Below are 18,860 nucleotides of genomic sequence, written 5' to 3'. Positions count from 1 at the left end.
CTGTATAGAGTACACCATATCACTATCTTGGATTAATTTTGTAGCATCGTAAGATCTACTTAGTTCTGGTTCGGATAAATGCCAAGAATTTTTTTCCACCACCGCACTCATCCGCAAACCGTTCTATCCCGGATGTATCTCCTCCCCACAGACCAACGATGAACCCCTTTATGCGACGGGCTCGCGGGGACGCATGGCAATGTGTTGGGCTTGCTTCCGCGTTACCCGACATTAGCCCAGACGACGACAACTATCGGATCGCGCCGAGATGCAAAGCATTCAGTATCCCCAAGACAGGGGCCCAAGAGTCCCAGGCTCCGGTGGAAGCAGATATTGACCTGCCTGGGGACCTGAAGGACCAGGTCCTCGTGTTCAGATACAAGGGGAAAGTTCATGCGATTGACCATGTGAGTTCGTCGAGGACGATTGTCTGTGTGAGACTGACCATCCCCAGCAATGCCCCCATTCATCGTTCCCACTATCGCAAGGGAACTTGTTTGATATTGAAGATTTTGGCATCACACTCAGCGCTGGGATCTCCTGTCCCAAGCATGGCTGGGCATTTGACATCTTCTCTGGACAGGCAGACCGGGGAAATTACAAGCTTAAGATATGGGAGGTGCAATTGCGAGACCCTCCATCAACGGCCGACGACCCCTCGGACAAGGAGGTGTGGGTAAGACGAAAGCAACGAATTGGCTAGAGCTATCTGTTTACGAGGATAGCATGTTCATTATGTTTAATAGACGACCGCTTGATGAACTACGATGTGTATGACAATATTAGATCGACATTCTGGGATGAGAAGTAGATCACTGCACAATCCTGCAATAGACGCCATCATGTGTAGCCATTCAACGATAACATTACCAGTTACCGGTTTCTAGAATAGTAACTCAGAGATATATTGAATATGGAAAAATAAACTGCTAACTGGCACTTAGCTCAAAATCTCGTGCGGTCATAACATAAATCTCCTAGACGCATTTGAAGGGAACGCCAAAACCCCGGGTATCATGCAGAAGTTGAAAAACCATCCTTAATTATGAAGTAGTGCCTTTAGATGTGTTTAGTCCTGTGTATGATTGTTAAAACAAGACCCACCTGGCGGCATTAATGCCGCTGATGTCCTATCTCTTGCAATGCGGCTACAACGGCCATTTTTAGTACTTCTCGAATTGAAAGATGGGAGATAAATTAGATTGAATCTATTTATCTACTAAAAAGAGAGCCTCAGTGTTTACTGGCATTTTATGGTACATTCTAAGCGTGTCTGATGTGTTGATGGGACAACTGTTCGCCCTAAACAGGCTGTAATAATAACCTCGCCATCTCAGGCTTTGCACTTGGAACAATGTCCCTTTTAACTAACTATCTAGGCAAATATGTTCGAGTCACCTAGACATGGACATGTCTAATCAAACTGGGCATAACGGCGGGGAGGAGTTATAAGCATCTACTAAAACAAGAAACACAGTACATTGAAGCACACGAAAAAGCATAAAAGTTCCGTGTATATAATTACATTCATGCATACACCAACAAACAATCCCGAAAGTACTCCAGGATTCTAGCACGAGACTAAAATGACGTGCTGCGTACAGCGTGGATGACGTGCTGGGCAACTCCAAACACCATCTATCAACCTTATGGCGCGTCTCATATCTTCTGCTTCACCTCCTTTATTTATAAATCTGAATATGACTTGGTCGTTCCGCCCACTGGGGCTGCTACTATAAGCCAACATGGATGTCAGTGAAAGGCGACCGTTGTTGACCAGCCCTTCCACCGAGGACGACTCATTGCGAGCCGACTTTCCTAGACCCGTTACGGACGGCGGTTACGTGCGAGCACTTTCCTGGACAAGCTCCTACATATTGGTGGTGTCTCGAGTAATTGGGAGCGGCATATTTGCGACACCTGGATCAATAGTAAAGTCCACTGGTAGCGTGGGATTGTCACTTCTTGTTTGGGCGGTTGGCACCGGGTTGGCTGCCTGTGGACTCACCGTCTCATTAGAGTATGGATGCATGCTTCCTCGGTCGGGAGGTGAGAAGGTACTCACACTACAATAAATGTCTTATTGGGTGTGCAATCACTAAGCCCTTGATTTACAGGTATATCTAGAATATACATACAGGAGACCGCGATTCCTTGCGTCAACACTCATTGCAGTACAGGCAGTTTTTCTTGGGTTTACTGCTAGCAACTGTATCATATTTTCGAAGTACATGTTGTTTGCACTATGCGATAACCCGACAGAAAACCAACAAATACTTTTGGCTGTCGGTTTACTTACTTTCATCACAATTTTGCATGGTGTTTTCCCCGAAGGCGGAGTATGGCTTCAGAATATTCTTGGATGGATCAAGATTGCCGTCATTATAATTATGACAATTACATCGACCTGGGTTATCGTTTTCCGGCCTAATTATACAGATGTCTATAAGGATGACTCGGCGGTTTTGTCGCAGGACGGACTCTGGGAAGGTTCGAACTGGAGCTGGAGCCTATTGACCACATCTCTATTCAAGGTTCTCTATTCCTATGCTGGACTGAACAACGCCAATAACGTCCTAAGTGAAGTAAAGAACCCTGTCCAGACTTTAAAGACGGTGGCCCCAGCCGCTATGGCTACCGCCAGTGTCCTATACTTCGTGGCCAATATTTCCTACTTCCTGGTGATTCCGATTAACCAGATAAAAGAGAGTGGGGAGCTCATAGGTGCGCTTTTGTTTGAACGCATTTTTGGTCCCCATATTGGTAGAATGGCATTTCCGATTGCAATTGCTATTTCCGCTGCTGGAAATGTCATGGTGGTGACCTTTTCACTGGTAAGCCTGTACGCATGCACACCGTTTCTACGTGGACTAACATTACGGTAGGCACGTGTTAACCAGGAAATTGGTCGACAAGGGTTTTTGCCATGGGGCGATGTTCTCTCATCCTCTCGTCCTTTTGGCTCTCCTCTCGGTGGTCTTCTTGTACACTATGTTCCCTCCCTCCTTGTGATAGCATTGCCTCCTCAGGGTGATGTTTATAACTTCATCCTTGACGTCGAAGGCTACCCGGGCCAAATCTTTGCGCTTGCGGTAACAGTTGGGCTCTTGATACTGCGCAAAAGAGAGCCTTTTATAAGCCGTCCATTCCGGGCATGGCTGCCAGCTGTATACCTACGAATTACTATTTGCCTGGCATTACTCATTGCACCATTTGTGCCTCCCCGGGATAGGAAGGGTGACGTAGATTTCTTCTATGCAACATATGCCCTTGTTGGAATAGGAATGTAGGTACTGCATCGTTCTGATATGTCTGGTAAACTCGCTAACCAGCCTACCTAGAATTGCATTTGGCGTTGCTTATTGGTATATCTGGACTCGGCTCTTGCCACGGTTGGGTGGATATGAACTCGAAGAAGAGGTGGAGGTCTCGAATGATGGCACTCGGATTACGAAGCTTATCCGCGTATATGAGAATGGCGAGTGAGGGGCTGTATCTGTCCAAGTGGTAGATTAGAAATACAATGCTGAGAAGAGCTATGATTAATAATGCGCATTTTCATCCTGATTCGTCTATAGTACAGAAGCAGCATGTGTGTCACGGATCCTTCGTCATATTATGTGCGAATCCATCAATAGTAATTCATGACCCTTGTAGTAACAATTATTGTTACTTATGACGTGCGAATCTGACAAATCCGTTCACCTCTACACATGGAGTATGGGGTGTTATAAAAGTCTAGGGAAGCTAGCCTGCTCTCCGGCATTCTGCATCTCTACAAACATACATTATTCAACATACCAAGGCTTCCTACAGCCACGTTCAGACTATGGCTTCTGCCGCTGTCCAGACTCACAATCCTGGCGGGGAGTTATCGTCAGCATGGAAATCCAAAGCCTCGTCCCTGGCGCCGGAAAAGCATCGTGACGTGCAGACCACACTTAACTTTGTTAAAATCATGCCTGACGGATCCCATCTTTCACCCAGCTATGTCGGTAGACCAGAAACATACGATAGGCCCGTGGAGGCAGTACCTGTCACCATCCATGATGTCAGTGGCCAGGAGCTCGATTACACTCTAGACGGACATGGCTTCCAATTCTATTACCATGAGAGCCAGACAAAATCGTTCAATGACGATGACGAGATAAAAAGGGAGTACTATCCAGAGACCGAGCAGCTACTCAAGGATGCGTATGTAAACATCGTCTGGTGTCAAATAGCCACCCTGAACTGATGAAATATATCAGAACCGGGGCGTCTCGGATCTTTATCTTCGACCACACTATTCGGCGCCAGCATAAAGACGAACGTACTCCCGAAGCACAGATCCGAGGACCTGTACAACGCGTTCACATCGATCAGTCCTACGCCGCTTCTAAAGAACGCGTACTATATCATCTTCCAGAGGATGCTGAAGAGCTTCTGAAGGGGCGCTATCAGATTATTAACGTCTGGAGACCTATTAAACCCATATTGAAGAACCCTCTCGCAGTAGCAAATGCGCATTCCGTGCCAGACGGTGATATTTTACCAGTAAAGCTCATTTATCCCAATCGTGTGGGAGAGACATGCACAGTGAAGCCGAATCCTAACATCGAATGGTTCTACCGTTATGGACAGACACCTGACCTTGTCACTCTCATCAAATGCTTTGATTCTAAAACCGACGGTCGGGCACGGAGAGTACCACACTCTGCCTTCGCGGATCCCGCGACCGAGCACGAGGCTCCTCGAGAAAGTATTGAAGTTCGTGCGCTCGTCTTCCACCCCGATGATAAGGAGTAAGCTTTGGGTATCAATTGATTTTCGTGAGGACAGCGGCGAAAGTGCGGGCAAATTGAAAATACTGGCCAATATTATTAAGACTTACTTGACTAAGGTGTAGCTTCGTTAATCGAATTTGAGTACATTGAGAAACAGTCCTCCCTATGCAGGCGTTGTGTCGCGCTCGGGAAGTATACATGTGTTAAAAGTATCACTAGAGGAATCCTCCTGACATAGTCTTCAAATTACCATGTAAGCTTTATGTAAACGGTTATATAGATCCTGACCAAATATTATAGCAATTGCATGTGCTGTTCAATTGTGGGTGAATATCTATAGGATTTGGGAGTACTGTACACGGTAGAACGGTCATGTTCCCCATTATAGTAACTAGTAGAGGCTATGCCTTTTTGTAAGCCTGGTAGTAGTTTACATTTTCTTTTCTAGACAGCTTGACGATTACTGTGTGAAATACAGGATATTTCTAGTAGTACCACAATATCGTGATTCCAGGGTGGAAAGTGGCAGCGGGTTTCAATATCTATGCGGCTGAGTTTCCCTAGCATGTATATCAAAGCGCTCCTAAGTATCTCCTTAGAATATTCATGTTAATATCTTACCAGCCAGGAAATGCTACTAAGAGAGATATATTGGTCTGATTTTACCGGACGAGGTTTCGAGGCATGGATTCTTAGTTCTGTGTACGATCAGTTCTTCATTAATTAGTGTTCGATATTAGTGTTCAATATGTATATAATCTTCTGATTATTGCTTATTTTTACCAAGAGAAATTGCTGACATAGGAGAAGGCACTCGGCAGCGCAAAGCAAAAAAAAAAAAAAAAGGAGGTCGCTTGAACCCAAACGAAAGATGTAACCGACATCGTCCGAACATTATTGAACTATTGTCCCAAAAGAAAAGGGCAATTGATTTGATGTCGCCCAAAGAACGGCATATCGTATAGCCGTGATCTGAAAATCTAGGCAATTTTTGTATAAAACCCAGATGTACGACAGATTTTCGGCTCAGGAAAACCTGGATATTAATCCTGCAACGTCATCTGGCTTGTCTTCCATGGGGTAATGGCCTGCACCCTCGAGCCAGATGCCATTCGGTGCCCAATTCACCATTTTTTCCTTTCCAATAACACGCAAAATAATTTCTTTGTAATCTTTTAGCAGTGGGTCGTGCTTCCCAAAAAGCACTGCTGTTTTCAGTGCGCTCTCTTGACTCTCATCCCATTCGCATAGTTTTTGCTTCTGCCAGTAACGCTTCATGTTGTCATCCCTTTCTGATAGAAGCGCTAGTGCGTTCAAGTCTCTGAAATTTCTTGGATCGCAAATAGCTTCACATAGCTTCCAGAGTAGCGTCTCACGGAGGCGTCTCAAAACAAAGTGCGGAGTTCCAGGTGCCATATGACTGAAGTGTTCGCGGCTAGATCTGGCGTTTGCGGGTAAGTGCTGGTAAGGAGCACCGTAGCCTTCGACATCTTGTTCTGCAATGTGCGGAGATATGAATCTCATGATAGTGGACTCAGGCACGTAGCCACTTAGGACTTCTGTCAAGAGAAACCCAGCCCCATAGAGTAGGCAGGAGTTCGCGCTCATCCCACGAGGCTGAGCGGGGAGGAATGGATTAATGAGGAAGAGGCCACTACAAGACGATGATGGAAGAGTAGGGATGGTACATAGAGCCACATATCTGAGACGTTGTTATTGCCTGCGATACTATCGACAAGGAAGGGAGGGTTTTTACAAAACTCTACTTACCCGCCCCAACTGTGTGCTACCAGGATGGCATCTCTCAGATTCACATGGTTGACAAAGGCGCTTAGTGTCTGCATGTGTAGTTCAAATGTAATTGACTCTCGGCAGATGGGCTTGTCGCTGCGTCCGTAACCAAGCCAATCTAAAGCGTAAAGCTCATGCCCCTCTTTGAGAAGCTTCGGTAACACCTAGATAGGCGTAAGTCCGGGTACTGAAGATATATATAGAGGATGTCCTATGATAAATATATCTTTATTCAATTTCATCATACCTTTCTCCATATATAGCTCCAGCTCCGGCATCCATGGAGGAGAACGATGGGCCTCTTCGGGGCACATCCATTGGTGTCATTTTCTGGAGCAGTTGGTTTTAAGTGGATAAATCTCACTCTTGCCCCGCAGACTAGAAACTGTTCGACTTGATCATGCCAAAAGATGTCATTCATCCATCTTTTCTCGGATCGGTCGACTCTCACCAGCTCATCGTCTGGAAATATATACTTTCCTTCCAGCTGGAGCTGTGTCTGCAACGCGATTTGCCTCCTATACGTCTCCGTTGCTTCAAGGAGCTTGTGGCATGGCACAATAAGATACCATACATTTGCAAGAATGGTTGGAAGAAGGCGAGTCCCGAGTTGTAGACAATAGATAGGGAGAAGTACACTAATTGCAAAGAGACGACATATCGTGAACGAAAATAAAAACGAGCTCGTCGATTCGCACACTGCCTGTACATTGGCAAAGAGTGTTGTAGTTAATTGCCAACAGCAACGTGTGAAATATAATATCAGTAGGTTTCCATGCCGTGCCATTTCTGAGCTCAAGTTAAGGACTACCGGTTTTCTAACCATGATGTAGCTAGAGACCTTGGCACGGGGGCAGAGCTTCGCCTGGACAGGTGATTATTGCTTGTAGTTGAACAGGAAGGACAAACAGATATTTATAACTGATAATCTAGGGACGTGACACGTTTGTTTTTACCCATTCCTCCTTTTTGTTCATTCTTACAGGTATAATATCAGCCACAGCATTTTAACCGTTGAAATCAGTGAGAAGCGGAATCCAGGGATGCTGTTAAGCAAAGAATAATGTGATAACATCTACACGCCACGACATCTAGAATGCGGGTACCTGGGATATATACAGTAAGCGATAGCTGGATGCAGGTATCTGTATCACCTGCTCTACATGCGAGCTTCTTCTCACCGAGTAACACGCCTTTTGTTGATGAGTCATGAGAAACGTCTCTCAGTGCACGATACGTTAAACCATGAAAATTATGCTCTTAGCCTCTAGTGAGGCAGGTTGGATCGAACCATGGGTATTTAAAACACGGGATGAAAAACTTCAGCCACCGCAAGAAGTATGCATGTAAGTATGAAAAGCAGTGGTGGTAGCACTTGTGCCATCCTGCGTTTATCTAATAATAATAATAATTCTGCTGGGTTTAATAGACCACTTAAGATAACTACCCTGGTCCAATTCATGTTGCGCACAATCCTTAAATACGTAATCTCTTCAGAATTTCAGCATGTCACCCCATCTATAATGGACCATTCAATGTTTTAGTATGAACTACGGCTTATCGCACAATCTCAGTAGCTGTTGCTTTCCAGCTGGAATTCAGGTACTAAACTTCGACATGATAACCCTGCCAAAAGTAGGGTCTAGTTCCCTGCTTGCATTTTCTGTTCGGTAACCCCTTTCCAGGCGGAAGGCTCTGCAAAACGTCCTCGGGGGCTTGTGATCTGACATTGTAACATTTTGTTAAACCCCAGAAGCCTTTCCTCTTGTTCGGATGTTTCGGATAAATCTATGCTCCTATATACGCTCAATTTCACATGCTTGGTTGGCAAGAATAACTTTCCCAGTATTGTTGCGTTGATAACCCTGAAGTGGTACATCTTTTTCACCGTGATAGCTTCCTAAGCGAAATGTTTGACTACCTAGCCACGGGGGCTTGGTTTGGAAGACTGAAGAAGGGATGAGAACAAAATAGGTACACTGAGGTGTATAAGCAAGTGATTAGGTTAAGAGGTTCCGTTTGAAGCATCACTTTGTTTACAATTCTCGCCCTTGATGGGTCCCATAAAGGGGACCCTAAGTTCATTATTAAGATTTAAGTTCTGCCACGCCAAAAAAGCAAGCTAATTATCAGACTCTATCGAGGACATAGCCGCATGCCATTCTATGGTACCAAAGACATGACACACAACACTTCTGCCCCTGTTTACTACTCGCAGAGGAATGTTGCTTGTTCCCATATTGAGTCCTCTTGGCGGAAAGGGCTACTTGTCATAATTTGAGGACCGAATTCCTGGCGCAATACAGTCAGGAGAGCATCTTCCAAGAAAGGGTTTGGCAATCTTTGCGCGCGAAGCAAGGTACTGAGTTGATGGCACTGAAGTTGACCTGCCACCAGTGGTACGTACCGGCACGACGGGCTATAAGATGGTCAGATAGCAGGAGGGCAGGTTAGCGTCCAAAAAAGACTATATATCGGACCAGTTTTCTGTTTTAGTTGCCCGAAGAGCCACGGTTGATAATTGGCTGGCTAACTTATCCGCCAACGTGTCCTACCTCCTGGATGCCAAAGTTAGCGTGATGCAAGGGATAGGAAATACCAAGCATCCGACACCTTGTCATCAACTGGCGCATTCAAAACGGAGCCAGTATATAACTTTACCAAGATTAAATACTAAGCCTCCAGAATGGGATATTTGACTATCTCGTTAGTATCTTACGACAACACTGATGCATTCTTGCAAAAAGACACTTACGAGGTAGCCCCAAATTAACTGACTATAAGACCCTTAATGCGGTTTAAAATATGCCAATGTGAATCCGTATTTCCTATGTACCGGTAATGTAATGGCCATTTAACAAATGTAGTCGTTTCCAGTTTTAAGACTAATCGTATTCCACAGGGAATGTCTGGAAACATGAAGAGGGAAGAGAGCAAATAAGAGAGGATTCCTTAAAGTATAGTCTAATGCCTATTTTATAATACGATAAACATGTACCTCTATATGCATGGTACCACGCCAATCACAGTCGTATGCTAAACGTCCATTGCCTAGAGTATAGAAGGCCTTTATAATTATCTTGTGAGCCCTTGAATAAAATGGTGAGCTACGAACTAACAGGAGAAGCCAAGTCTATGGGATATGCCATGCTACAAGGACTGAAGTCTACTCAATCTGGGGCAATCAGAGAGCCGAGGAACAAAAGATGGCAGAGTCCGAAGCTGGTAGCGAGGAGGAGGATACAGGAGAAAGCGTGTGCAATGCGTTTTGGTTAGATAATAGTAATGATGTGGCAGAGAAGGACAGCAGCAAGAAGGCGCAGTAAAGTGATCGAGGAGCTTGTGCTAATTCGCAGACTGAAAACGAAGAGCAGAGAAAAGAGGAGATAGTGGAGGGGGATACTCTGCTCTGGATATCGTGAAGTTGTGTCAGGCTAGGCAGCTCATGTTTAAACTGGAACTTCCAACGATGCATATCTCTTCGAAATATGCGTCTCTATGGGTTAGTCGTCTGGATACGTCCACTAGAGGGAACATCAATCGAATTTGTGCAGCATGGACCTCTGTTGCAAATCACGTTACGCAATTTTTTATGAGACGTATCGCCCTACTAATACTAGCAGCGGTTCTTTGCTATCCAAGTGGTTGAATAAGGTTATATGTTGTCAGTGTATAGGCGTAAATAAATATTAGCGTTGATACTTCATGACGACCTCCCCCTGCACATCCCATGTACGGCGGCTCTGGGCAGAATTTCCCCTGGCTCTTCTGGTTGTTGCCCTCCACGGTAATTCCCTCTTTCCCAATTTTATAAAGTCGGAAAATGGAGAAACGTGTGATAGCCAGGCTGGGTTTGTGTTGGGCCCGGAGGTGGGTGTAGGATTGGGCATAGGGCTACGGGAATACAGCGTAGTAGTGTACGGCGGAAGTTATTGGTATCGATGCAAGTTGCAAATGTTGGTCACAGATTTTCATCAGTATAGCTGAAAAGCCTATTTATCATGCTTAGAGGAAAATAACCCGACAGACCTAGTGTATATTATGCTGCTGGGAGGGTTTAGCTACCTCTCATACCCAATAGGCTGGTCATTAACACCTCACGAGGCTGTCCATGCTGATGATAAGCTGTGCGGGCTACAGTACCAAAAGTGTATTGTCAGACCTTGCCCAGTGACCCCAAGCCTGCCTCTTCTGCAGATTTAAACCGCAAGATATAGGAGAGGGCACGCAGAAAATGGGTGAACTTGTCCAACGACAGGGTGGTCTTGCGCGGGCGAAATGAGGCTTTGAACCACCCTGTATCTTTGTTTGACCATATACGTATGTACTCTACACTTAATCGTATATGATGCGAGAAAAGAGAGCATGACGTTCCTGACTCTGCATACACCAGATTTTGCAAAAGAAATCGCCTCACAACACGTATAATGAAATTATTAGCAGCACGCCACTGTGCCATCTCCGGTCGTATCTGAGCCCATTTTGGAACTGCAAACAGCGTAAGCATGGGAGTCTGGCGTCAGACAGCTGAAGTACGGACATAAAGTGTGGTCGGTGGCGTGCTGAGTAGCAAACAACCAACATCAGAAGTCAGTTATAGCCGATAGTACCCCAGCCCAATGATTGGTGTTGGCCATGTAGCACTCTTCCGTTATATTAAGTGTAGACTCCACCAGAATCGGCGTTGAGTCTGACAGACTTCACTTATTGAAGCATAAAAATTTGCAGCGCAAAATTCTCCCCACAGTATTCAGGTTCAACCATACTGGTGTCACTTGTAGCATGTATGTGTGCTATCTATAAGTCTTCTCCCAAAGTAGCCTGACATCTGCAGCAAACCATGTCCTACACGATCCACCTCAGTGTTCGCAATAGCACCAGCGATACCGTCACGGTTGTCGAAAAGGGCTGCTGGTACTATGCCAACGGCGGCACCTGGACGGAACAGGACGGCCAGCATGTCTTGTTCATGGGGGGCAGCGGTACCTCTGGAATGCTCCGCTTAAAATCCTCCTGCGGCGACATATTCACTGTTGTTGTGGGCATCCACAATTACCGGCCCTGGTGTGATGTGCAGGTCAACTTGAAGGATGATGACACGGCAGTGAAGATGCTTCCAGAATACTACAACGGGGGAAGACTATCGGGTCAGGACCATGGTGGACTACTGAATGTGGTGACAGGCCATGGCAGAGCGGTCGGGCTTGTGTTTGAGAAGACCGATGGACATGAGGTGACGGCGGCGTTGTTGTACGATGTCGAACAAGACCGACGAGTGTACTAGATACGTAGCCAGAGGTCTATACTTCTTATGCTGGCTGACAAATTATGAATTTGAACAATGAGTCATCAGTTCTAACCCTTTCGAGCGGGTTCCATTACCTAAGACCGCCCTGTGGTCCCACCAACGAACGCCCGGGGAATCTGCCGGCAGAACCGCCCGCCGGTGAGCGAGTCCACCAATGGCGGTGCAAGAAATAAACCATCAGCGAAAAGGCCATGCTGGCCGCAGTTGCCCGCGCGCCATACAAAAGAAGCTCTTCGTCGTCTGCTCCATCCGATCCTCTTCCTCTCTTCCTCTCTCGTCGTCGCCTCCCTCTCGCCTCCGCCTACTCTCCACCTGCGGTTGGGATTGTCTTTTTCTTGTTTTGTTTTCTTTTCTTCCCCTTTCTTCCCCTCTTCCTCCTCTTCCCTGTTCTCTGGGGTCGCGTCGAGGTTGATTCCTCCATTGCCCTGTCCTGAAATACGGATATACCACACTCACAATGGCCTCTCTATCAAGCCGCAGTGGTGCGGCTAAGCCTTTCACGGCTTGGACCACCATCTTCTACCTTCTGATGGTCTTCATTGCCCCTCTGGCCTTTTTCGGAACCGCTCACGCCGAGGAGAGCTCGGTGCAGGATGATTATGGAACCGGTATGTTCAATGGATCTGCAATGAGAGAGTGTGAAGGAGAGAGTCGTGCTAATTTCAACGAATCCAGTCGTGGGTATTGATCTGGGAACTACCTACAGTTGTGTCGGTGTGATGCAGAACGGAAAGGTGGAAATTCTCGCCAACGACCAAGGAAACCGTATCACTCCCTCCTACGTCGCCTTCACCGACGAGGAGCGTCTGGTCGGTGACGCCGCCAAGAATCAGTACGCCGCGAACCCTAAGCGCACCATCTTCGACATCAAGTGAGTCGATCGCCCTCTCTCCTCGAATTGTGTCGCGGTACTAACCTCCCTAGGCGCCTGATTGGTCGCAAGTTCGATGACAAGGATGTCCAGCGCGACACCAAGAACTTCCCCTTTAAGATCGCCAACAAGGATGGCAAGCCCGTCGTTAGAGTCGATGTCAACAAGGAGCCCAAGACCCTCACTCCTGAGGAGGTTTCCGCCATGGTTCTCGGAAAGATGAAGGAGGTCGCTGAGGGCTACCTCGGCAAGAAGGTCACCCACGCCGTTGTCACCGTTCCCGCCTACTTCAACGACGCTCAGCGACAGGCCACCAAGGACGCCGGTACCATCGCCGGTCTGAACGTCCTCCGTGTCGTCAACGAGCCCACCGCCGCCGCTATCGCCTATGGTTTGGACAAGACTGGTGATGAGCGTCAGGTGATTGTCTACGATCTGGGTGGTGGTACTTTCGATGTCTCCCTCCTGTCCATTGATAACGGTGTCTTCGAGGTCCTGGCCACCGCTGGTGACACTCACCTGGGTGGTGAGGACTTTGACCACCGTGTCATGGATTACTTCGTCAAGCAGTACAACAAGAAGAACGGTGTTGACATTACCAAGGACCTCAAGGCCATGGGTAAGCTGAAGCGCGAGGTTGAGAAGGCCAAGCGTACTCTGTCTTCCCAGATGTCCACTCGCATTGAGATCGAAGCCTTCCACGACGGCAACGACTTCTCGGAGACCCTGACTCGCGCCAAGTTCGAGGAGCTGAACATGGACCTCTTCAAGAAGACCCTCAAGCCCGTTGAGCAGGTGCTCAAGGACGCCAAGGTTAAGAAGTCTGAGATCAACGACATCGTCCTGGTCGGTGGTTCCACTCGTATCCCCAAGGTCCAGTCCCTCCTCGAGGAGTTCTTCGGTGGCAAGAAGGCCAGCAAGGGTATCAACCCTGATGAGGCTGTCGCTTTCGGTGCTGCCGTTCAGGGTGGTGTCCTTTCCGGCGAGGAAGGTACCGGCGATCTTGTTCTGATGGACGTCAACCCTCTTACTCTCGGTATCGAGACTACTGGCGGTGTGATGACCAAGCTCATCCCCCGTAACACTGTGGTCCCCACTCGCAAGTCGCAGATCTTCTCTACCGCCGCGGATAACCAGCCCACCGTCCTTATCCAAGTTTGTAAGTGTGCATGCAGCTCCTATGGATGATCCTCGCTAACCCTGCTACAGTCGAGGGAGAACGTTCTCTGACCAAGGACAACAACCTGCTCGGCAAGTTTGAGCTGACTGGTATTCCTCCCGCCCCCCGTGGCGTGCCCCAGATCGAGGTGTCCTTCGAGCTGGACGCCAACGGTATCCTCAAGGTCGGTGCCAGTGACAAGGGCACCGGTAAGGCCGAGTCGATCACCATCACCAACGACAAGGGTCGTCTGTCCCAGGAGGAGATTGAGCGCATGGTTGCGGAGGCCGAACAGTTCGCCGAGGAGGACAAGGCGATCAAGGCCAAGATCGAGGCCCGCAACTCGCTGGAGAACTACGCCTTCAGCCTGAAGAACCAGGTCAACGACGAGAACGGCCTCGGTGGCCAGATCGACGAGGACGACAAGCAGACCATTCTGGACGCCGTCAAGGAGGTGATGGACTGGCTGGATGACAACGCGGCGACTGCCACCACGGAAGACTTCGAGGAGCAGCGCGAGCAACTGTCCAACGTGGCCTACCCCATCACCAGCAAGCTGTATGGCTCTGCGCCGGCGGATGAGGATGACGAGCCCATGGGCCATGATGAACTGTAAAATTACTTAGAGGGATTTTCGGAGTTTGCTTCATGTGATTTTTATATTCCCATTTCTTTTGGTTGCATTGTCCGGCTCTGTCGGCAGATCGTTTGATACCTTGAATATCGTTATCAATACACCCAGTGTAGAATGATGTCCAGTCTCGCACGCCGTAGATCCTGTTCCCTACTGCTGCCCCTTGACGAATTCCTGCACCACCTCCACAATCACCTGGTGGTCATCCTCCTGCTTCAACCCACTGACCACAATGACACCCACCACGCCGTCCACCCCCTTCACCCGAACGGGGAACCCGCCACCATGGATGGCATAGTCATCGGCCGCGCCGCCGCCGCCGGTGCTGGTGAGGGCGAACTTGCGCACCAGCGCCGCCTCGACCTCGCTGGGCCCCAGACCCGTGCTGGTGAGCATCTTGTTCCGCATCAGCCAGCTAGAGACGCCCCAGCGCAGCACAGTGTTGCGCTTGCGACGCACCCAGATCTCATTGTCGGCGACGGTGCCGGGCTCGGTCGCACACTGGAACACGACGTGCGATTCGGACCCGCCGGTCAGCGTGATGGAGATGAGCGCCGGCTTGCGCTGATCGGGCGGCAGCGAGAGAATACGAGAGCGCAGGGCCTGCCCGAGAGACCAAGCGGTGTTGGAGGTGAAGGAGGAGAAGAGCACCGAGGCGGAGGATTCCTGGGCGGCGAGATCGCGGGGCTGAGAGGGGTTAGCAGGAGGAGATGGAGAGAGATATGAGGCATACATACATCGCTGCTGGCCAGGGCGAGGGGCTTGTCTTCCATTGTGGGAGAATTGATGTATGCTGTGTAGCTATAGGTGTATAGATATAGGTGTAGACGTAGATGCAGGAAAAGATGCTGAGGTGGAAGTTCTCGTCTAATTTAACGCCGAAATCACAGTGGAGATCATGACGTATCCGCAAAATAGCTACTTCGAAGCTGCTTCTACGGACTATGAATACCAACGGACTATACAATACTCTCCATATAAGACTAGAAGCCGTAGAGGGTCATCGGATAGTGAGCCCCTCTTCCCCTCACCATGTCGGAATTGCGCCGCATACCCTGCATACCGCATACATCTCCACCGTCCGCTGTAGCAGCCCCAGAATTCACCCAGCATGCGTCCTCCACTCACTAAACGCGCCTGCGATGAATGCATCGCTAGAAAGGTGAAATGCAGCGGTGCCTGGCCGTGCAATACCTGCTCCAGCGGCCCGAAGCAGGTCGCCTGCACGTATCTGAAGCCAGCCCGTCGGCGAGGACCCAAAGTCCGGCGTGCCGCACCGTCTGAAGATCGGATCAATACAGCAGATGAGACAGACAGATTAGACGGTCGAGGGGCTCCGCAGGCCCAACTGACCGGCTCGCCTATCGCATCCTCGGTGCTTGTCGCCGTGGTTCGCCGGTATGGTGATGCGTCGTTTAGCGTCTGGCCTGTGGTCGACGCCGAGGCGCTCCTCTCCCGACTGGAGGAGCCGACTGATCCGCAGACGTATGCTCTCGCGACGGGTCTCTGTGCGGCAACGATGGCACAGCTGCAGATGGCGCCCGTCGAGGATGTCGCCGGACCGGTGGATAGTGCACTGTTGGCGAGGGAGTGTCTGCGCGTGCGCGAGGAGAGCAACTACCGCGAGTATCTCGACGCGAGGGGCGTTCTCGTGTCGTTCTTTTTACATGTGTATCATGCGAAGATCAACCGACGTAATTCTGCTATGATGTTCATCCAGGAGGCGCTTTCGGGCGCCCGAATCCTGAGACTGGACGAGGTGACTCCGGCGGATGGGGCGGATGGACGCCGCGAGGACGATGTGATTGTCAACCGCGAGATTCTATTTACGCTCCTATGGGTATCAGAGAGGTGAGTTACAAGATTAAGGTCCGTCGCGCTGATGCGCTGACCCGTGCAGAGGATACGCTATGCACCTTGGTCTCGCGCCGTCGTTTGTGACCCCGATCCACTGGCCGGATGTGACTAGTCGGAGTGCTCCTCCCAATGTCCACGTCCAGGGTCTCGTCGAGCTGGCGAGACTGTTTGCTGCCTTCGATGCGATTGCTGCGAGCCGCAGCCGCAGCGGCGTCGACGTGTCTGCCGTCGGTCTGGCGGAGACAGAGGGGGCCCTATCCGTCCTGTCCCTCCAGCAGACGGACGGACATCGGGTGTCGACGCGCATGGCCGACTACTGCATTACAAAGGAGTGGATGCGCATGATTATCTGGCAGGAGGCTCTCGCGCGCCATCTCCTCTCGTCCACCTCGTATGTCGAACTGATGACGTTCCGGTTTCCGGCTGTCGTCAGCCGTGATCTACTCTTCTCGTTGCAGGGCTTTACGCAGGCGGATCTGCTGCCACTGGGACGAGACCAGGTGAGTGGGCGCCATTACAGCGAAGACTGTAAGCTAAGATGCGGCGGTAGCTGTTGAAGTGCTTCGAGGTCGCAAATTCCCTCGCAGACACTGTCTTGTACACATCGTCCGGCTCGTCCGGCGCAGCCTTCGAACTGCGCCCCCAGGACTTCCTCCATGCGCTCTATCACCGACTGACCCCATTCCTGGACCAGGATCCTCTTCTTAAGTCTATCCTGCATGCAAAGACTGCCGAAGCGCTGGTCAAGGCGCCGGCACGACTTCTCACCACGAACCCTCCTGAAAACAGTCCAGAGAAACAAACTTCATTAGAAGAAGAGCATCTAGACCAGCTATTCCCCTAACACTCCCAATGCGTTCAGCTACTCTGAAACCTTGAGAACGATTCGCCCCGCGATGTCCCCCTTCTCCATCTCCTCATACACCTGCGGCAGCTCCCTAAACGCCCGTACCTTGATCTCCGGTTTGACCACCCCGCGGCGCACCAAATCTACCGCCTCCATGCACTCCTTCAACGATCCAACCAGGTTTCCTGTAACCCGCAGCCCCTTGATCACGATCGTGCAGATGGGTGTCTCCAGCGCCGGGCGTCCTGGCGGAATCCCCACGCAGCTTAGCGTGCCCCCGACCCGGAGCATATCGCACGCATGCGCAAACGCCCGTGCACTGCCAGCCGTGACGACGACCGCGTGCGCGCCCAGACCCGTGAGCTCATGCACGCGCTGCGTCGGGTCTGTCGTGGTGAAGTCGATGAATTCCGTGGCGCCGAGCCCGAGGACGAAGTCGCGTTTGTCGCCTGCGTCCACGCCGATGACCAGCGCGCCTTGCGCTTTGGCGTATTGCACTGCCGGCGTGTCAGTGGAAGTACGGTTAAGCTGACAGCTGGGCGTGTTCACCTGCGAGATGGCCCAGTCCGCCTCCGGCGCCGACCACCACGAGCCAGTTCCCTGCCCGGATGTTGGTGTTCAACACGGCCTATCCAGCGTCAGTCCATATACCATTGTATTACCGCGAGGACGCAGGCTCGCTTACTTTGTACGCCGTGACACCGGCGCATAGCACCGGGCCGATCACGGCGGGATCGATATCTTCGGGCAGAATGGTCAGGTAGTCGGCGTCCAGCGCGATGTATTCCTGGAAACTACCGTCCTCGTGGTGGAGGTGGTTTGTGCTCTTGACGCAGTACTGTTCCGTGCCGGCGAGACAGAACTCGCAGCGGCGGCAGATGCGACTCGAGAACCGGATTCCCACTAGTCCGCCGACTTTGAGATCCGGGCCACATCCTGGCCCGAGGGCGATGATGCGGCCGACGCCTTCGTGGCCGCCGACGTGCGGCAGTTTGATCTGCGTGATGGGATTGCCGTCGGGGCCGGCTGCGGTGCCGTTCTTCGTGTGGAGGTCTGGGATGTTAGTACCGGGATTGGATGGTTTGGGGATTTCTGGTGGGTAAATGGTACGAACCACTTTGGCAGACGCCGGTGTATAGCACCTTGGCGAGGACTTCATTCTGGCCTGGCGTTGGCACGGGGTATCCCTCGCGGAATTCGACCGTGCCGCCGAGCTCGGTGACGAGGGCTACGGTTTGAGTGGAGGGAGCTTGGAGAGGTATTTCAACCATGGTGATGAAGGTTCTGTGATGCTTTTCGTTGCTGTCATGTTGAGTTGGTGCAGAAGGGGTATAAGTATGCTGGGCACCGGCACGAGATGTCTTGAATGAGGGTGGTGAGGAGGAGAGTTCGAGGAGAAATATACTATTTCTCCCATTGGCCGTGATATGCTATATTGTTTGTACGATAACATGGCCGTGATGACGCTGAGGTGGGACCTGTACTCTGTAATTCTCCGAGCAGATGAAGCTATAACGGACGGTGCTAAGATGGTCTGGACTTCCCCGCAATTCTCCGCAATTTGGTATGACGGTGTATTTCTCCGAGGTATTTCTCCGTTTAACAAGCCACTATATATCGCGTCTGC

At 50.1% G+C, this 18,860-nt stretch overlaps 7 protein-coding genes across 7 annotated transcripts; 5 read left to right on the top strand and 2 right to left on the bottom strand.

Annotated features, from left to right (window-relative positions):
- The first annotated feature begins 127 nt into the window (after positions 1 to 127).
- On the top strand, positions 128 to 839 carry BDV59DRAFT_174357 (Rieske (2Fe-2S) protein). The gene is made up of 2 exons (XM_073689063.1): positions 128 to 407; positions 455 to 839. Exons 1-2 carry the CDS (start codon positions 159 to 161, stop codon positions 701 to 703), a joined length of 498 nt encoding a protein of 165 aa, XP_073549813.1. The 5' UTR covers positions 128 to 158; the 3' UTR covers positions 704 to 839.
- Positions 840 to 1,745: 906 nt separating this feature from the next.
- BDV59DRAFT_192019 (amino acid permease-domain-containing protein) lies at positions 1,746 to 4,788 on the top strand (the record flags this gene model as incomplete). The annotated part of the gene is made up of 6 exons (XM_073691984.1): positions 1,746 to 2,057; positions 2,118 to 2,834; positions 2,886 to 3,286; positions 3,342 to 3,420; positions 3,920 to 4,194; positions 4,251 to 4,788. The coding sequence occupies 6 exons, from the start codon at positions 1,746 to 1,748 to the stop codon at positions 4,786 to 4,788; spliced, it is 2,322 nt and encodes a 773-aa protein (XP_073549812.1).
- A 6,399-nt stretch (positions 4,789 to 11,187) lies between these two features.
- BDV59DRAFT_174356 (uncharacterized protein) lies at positions 11,188 to 11,917 on the top strand. The gene is made up of 2 exons (XM_073689062.1): positions 11,188 to 11,341; positions 11,392 to 11,917. The coding sequence occupies exon 2, from the start codon at positions 11,398 to 11,400 to the stop codon at positions 11,839 to 11,841; it is 444 nt and encodes a 147-aa protein (XP_073549811.1). The 5' UTR covers positions 11,188 to 11,341; positions 11,392 to 11,397; the 3' UTR covers positions 11,842 to 11,917.
- A 157-nt stretch (positions 11,918 to 12,074) lies between these two features.
- On the top strand, positions 12,075 to 14,595 carry bipA (Hsp70 family ATPase KAR2). The gene is made up of 4 exons (XM_073687503.1): positions 12,075 to 12,473; positions 12,541 to 12,736; positions 12,790 to 13,895; positions 13,946 to 14,595. The coding sequence occupies exons 1-4, from the start codon at positions 12,323 to 12,325 to the stop codon at positions 14,509 to 14,511; spliced, it is 2,019 nt and encodes a 672-aa protein (XP_073549810.1). The 5' UTR covers positions 12,075 to 12,322; the 3' UTR covers positions 14,512 to 14,595.
- BDV59DRAFT_159382 (DUF967 domain protein) lies at positions 14,284 to 15,478 on the bottom strand. The gene is made up of 2 exons (XM_073687504.1): positions 15,267 to 15,478; positions 14,284 to 15,216 (listed from the first exon to the last, which is right to left on the bottom strand). Exons 1-2 carry the CDS (start codon positions 15,300 to 15,302, stop codon positions 14,680 to 14,682), a joined length of 573 nt encoding a protein of 190 aa, XP_073549809.1. The 5' UTR covers positions 15,303 to 15,478; the 3' UTR covers positions 14,284 to 14,679.
- A 162-nt stretch (positions 15,479 to 15,640) lies between these two features.
- On the top strand, positions 15,641 to 17,213 carry BDV59DRAFT_200302 (putative C6 transcription factor; the record flags this gene model as incomplete). Its single annotated transcript, XM_073693556.1, has 4 exons — positions 15,641 to 16,380; positions 16,430 to 16,886; positions 16,937 to 17,128; positions 17,199 to 17,213. The coding sequence occupies 4 exons, from the start codon at positions 15,641 to 15,643 to the stop codon at positions 17,211 to 17,213; spliced, it is 1,404 nt and encodes a 467-aa protein (XP_073549808.1).
- Positions 17,214 to 17,248: 35 nt separating this feature from the next.
- On the bottom strand, positions 17,249 to 18,504 carry BDV59DRAFT_200301 (zinc-dependent alcohol dehydrogenase; the record flags this gene model as incomplete). The annotated part of the gene is made up of 4 exons (XM_073693555.1): positions 17,249 to 17,730; positions 17,783 to 17,861; positions 17,919 to 18,286; positions 18,348 to 18,504. The coding sequence occupies 4 exons, from the start codon at positions 18,502 to 18,504 to the stop codon at positions 17,249 to 17,251; spliced, it is 1,086 nt and encodes a 361-aa protein (XP_073549807.1).
- Positions 18,505 to 18,860: the final 356 nt, after the last annotated feature.

Source organism: Aspergillus ambiguus, assembly GCF_047715705.1.
Source record: "Aspergillus ambiguus strain CBS 117.58 unplaced genomic scaffold BDV59scaffold_8, whole genome shotgun sequence".
Taxonomy (NCBI): Eukaryota; Fungi; Ascomycota; class Eurotiomycetes; order Eurotiales; family Aspergillaceae; genus Aspergillus; species Aspergillus ambiguus.
This window is presented reverse-complemented; position numbering and strand designations above follow the sequence as displayed.

Excerpts from the sequence above, each read along its gene's own strand:
- BDV59DRAFT_174357 (XM_073689063.1), top strand. The coding sequence starts at position 159 with ATGAACCCCTTTATGCGACGGGCTCGCGGGGACGCATGGCAATGTGTT. Across the intron at positions 408-454 it reads AAGTTCATGCGATTGACCAT|CAATGCCCCCATTCATCGTT; the intron begins GTGAGTTCGTCG and ends GACCATCCCCAG.
- BDV59DRAFT_159382 (XM_073687504.1), bottom strand. The coding sequence starts at position 15,302 with ATGGAAGACAAGCCCCTCGCCCTGGCCAGCAGCGAT. Across the intron at positions 15,217-15,266 it reads TCGCCCTGGCCAGCAGCGAT|CCCCGCGATCTCGCCGCCCA; the intron begins GTATGTATGCCT and ends AACCCCTCTCAG.
- BDV59DRAFT_174356 (XM_073689062.1), top strand. The coding sequence starts at position 11,398 with ATGTCCTACACGATCCACCTCAGTGTTCGCAATAGCACCAGCGATACC.
- bipA (XM_073687503.1), top strand. The coding sequence starts at position 12,323 with ATGGCCTCTCTATCAAGCCGCAGTGGTGCGGCTAAGCCTTTCACGGCT. Across the intron at positions 12,737-12,789 it reads CGCACCATCTTCGACATCAA|GCGCCTGATTGGTCGCAAGT; the intron begins GTGAGTCGATCG and ends TAACCTCCCTAG. Across the intron at positions 13,896-13,945 it reads CACCGTCCTTATCCAAGTTT|TCGAGGGAGAACGTTCTCTG; the intron begins GTAAGTGTGCAT and ends ACCCTGCTACAG.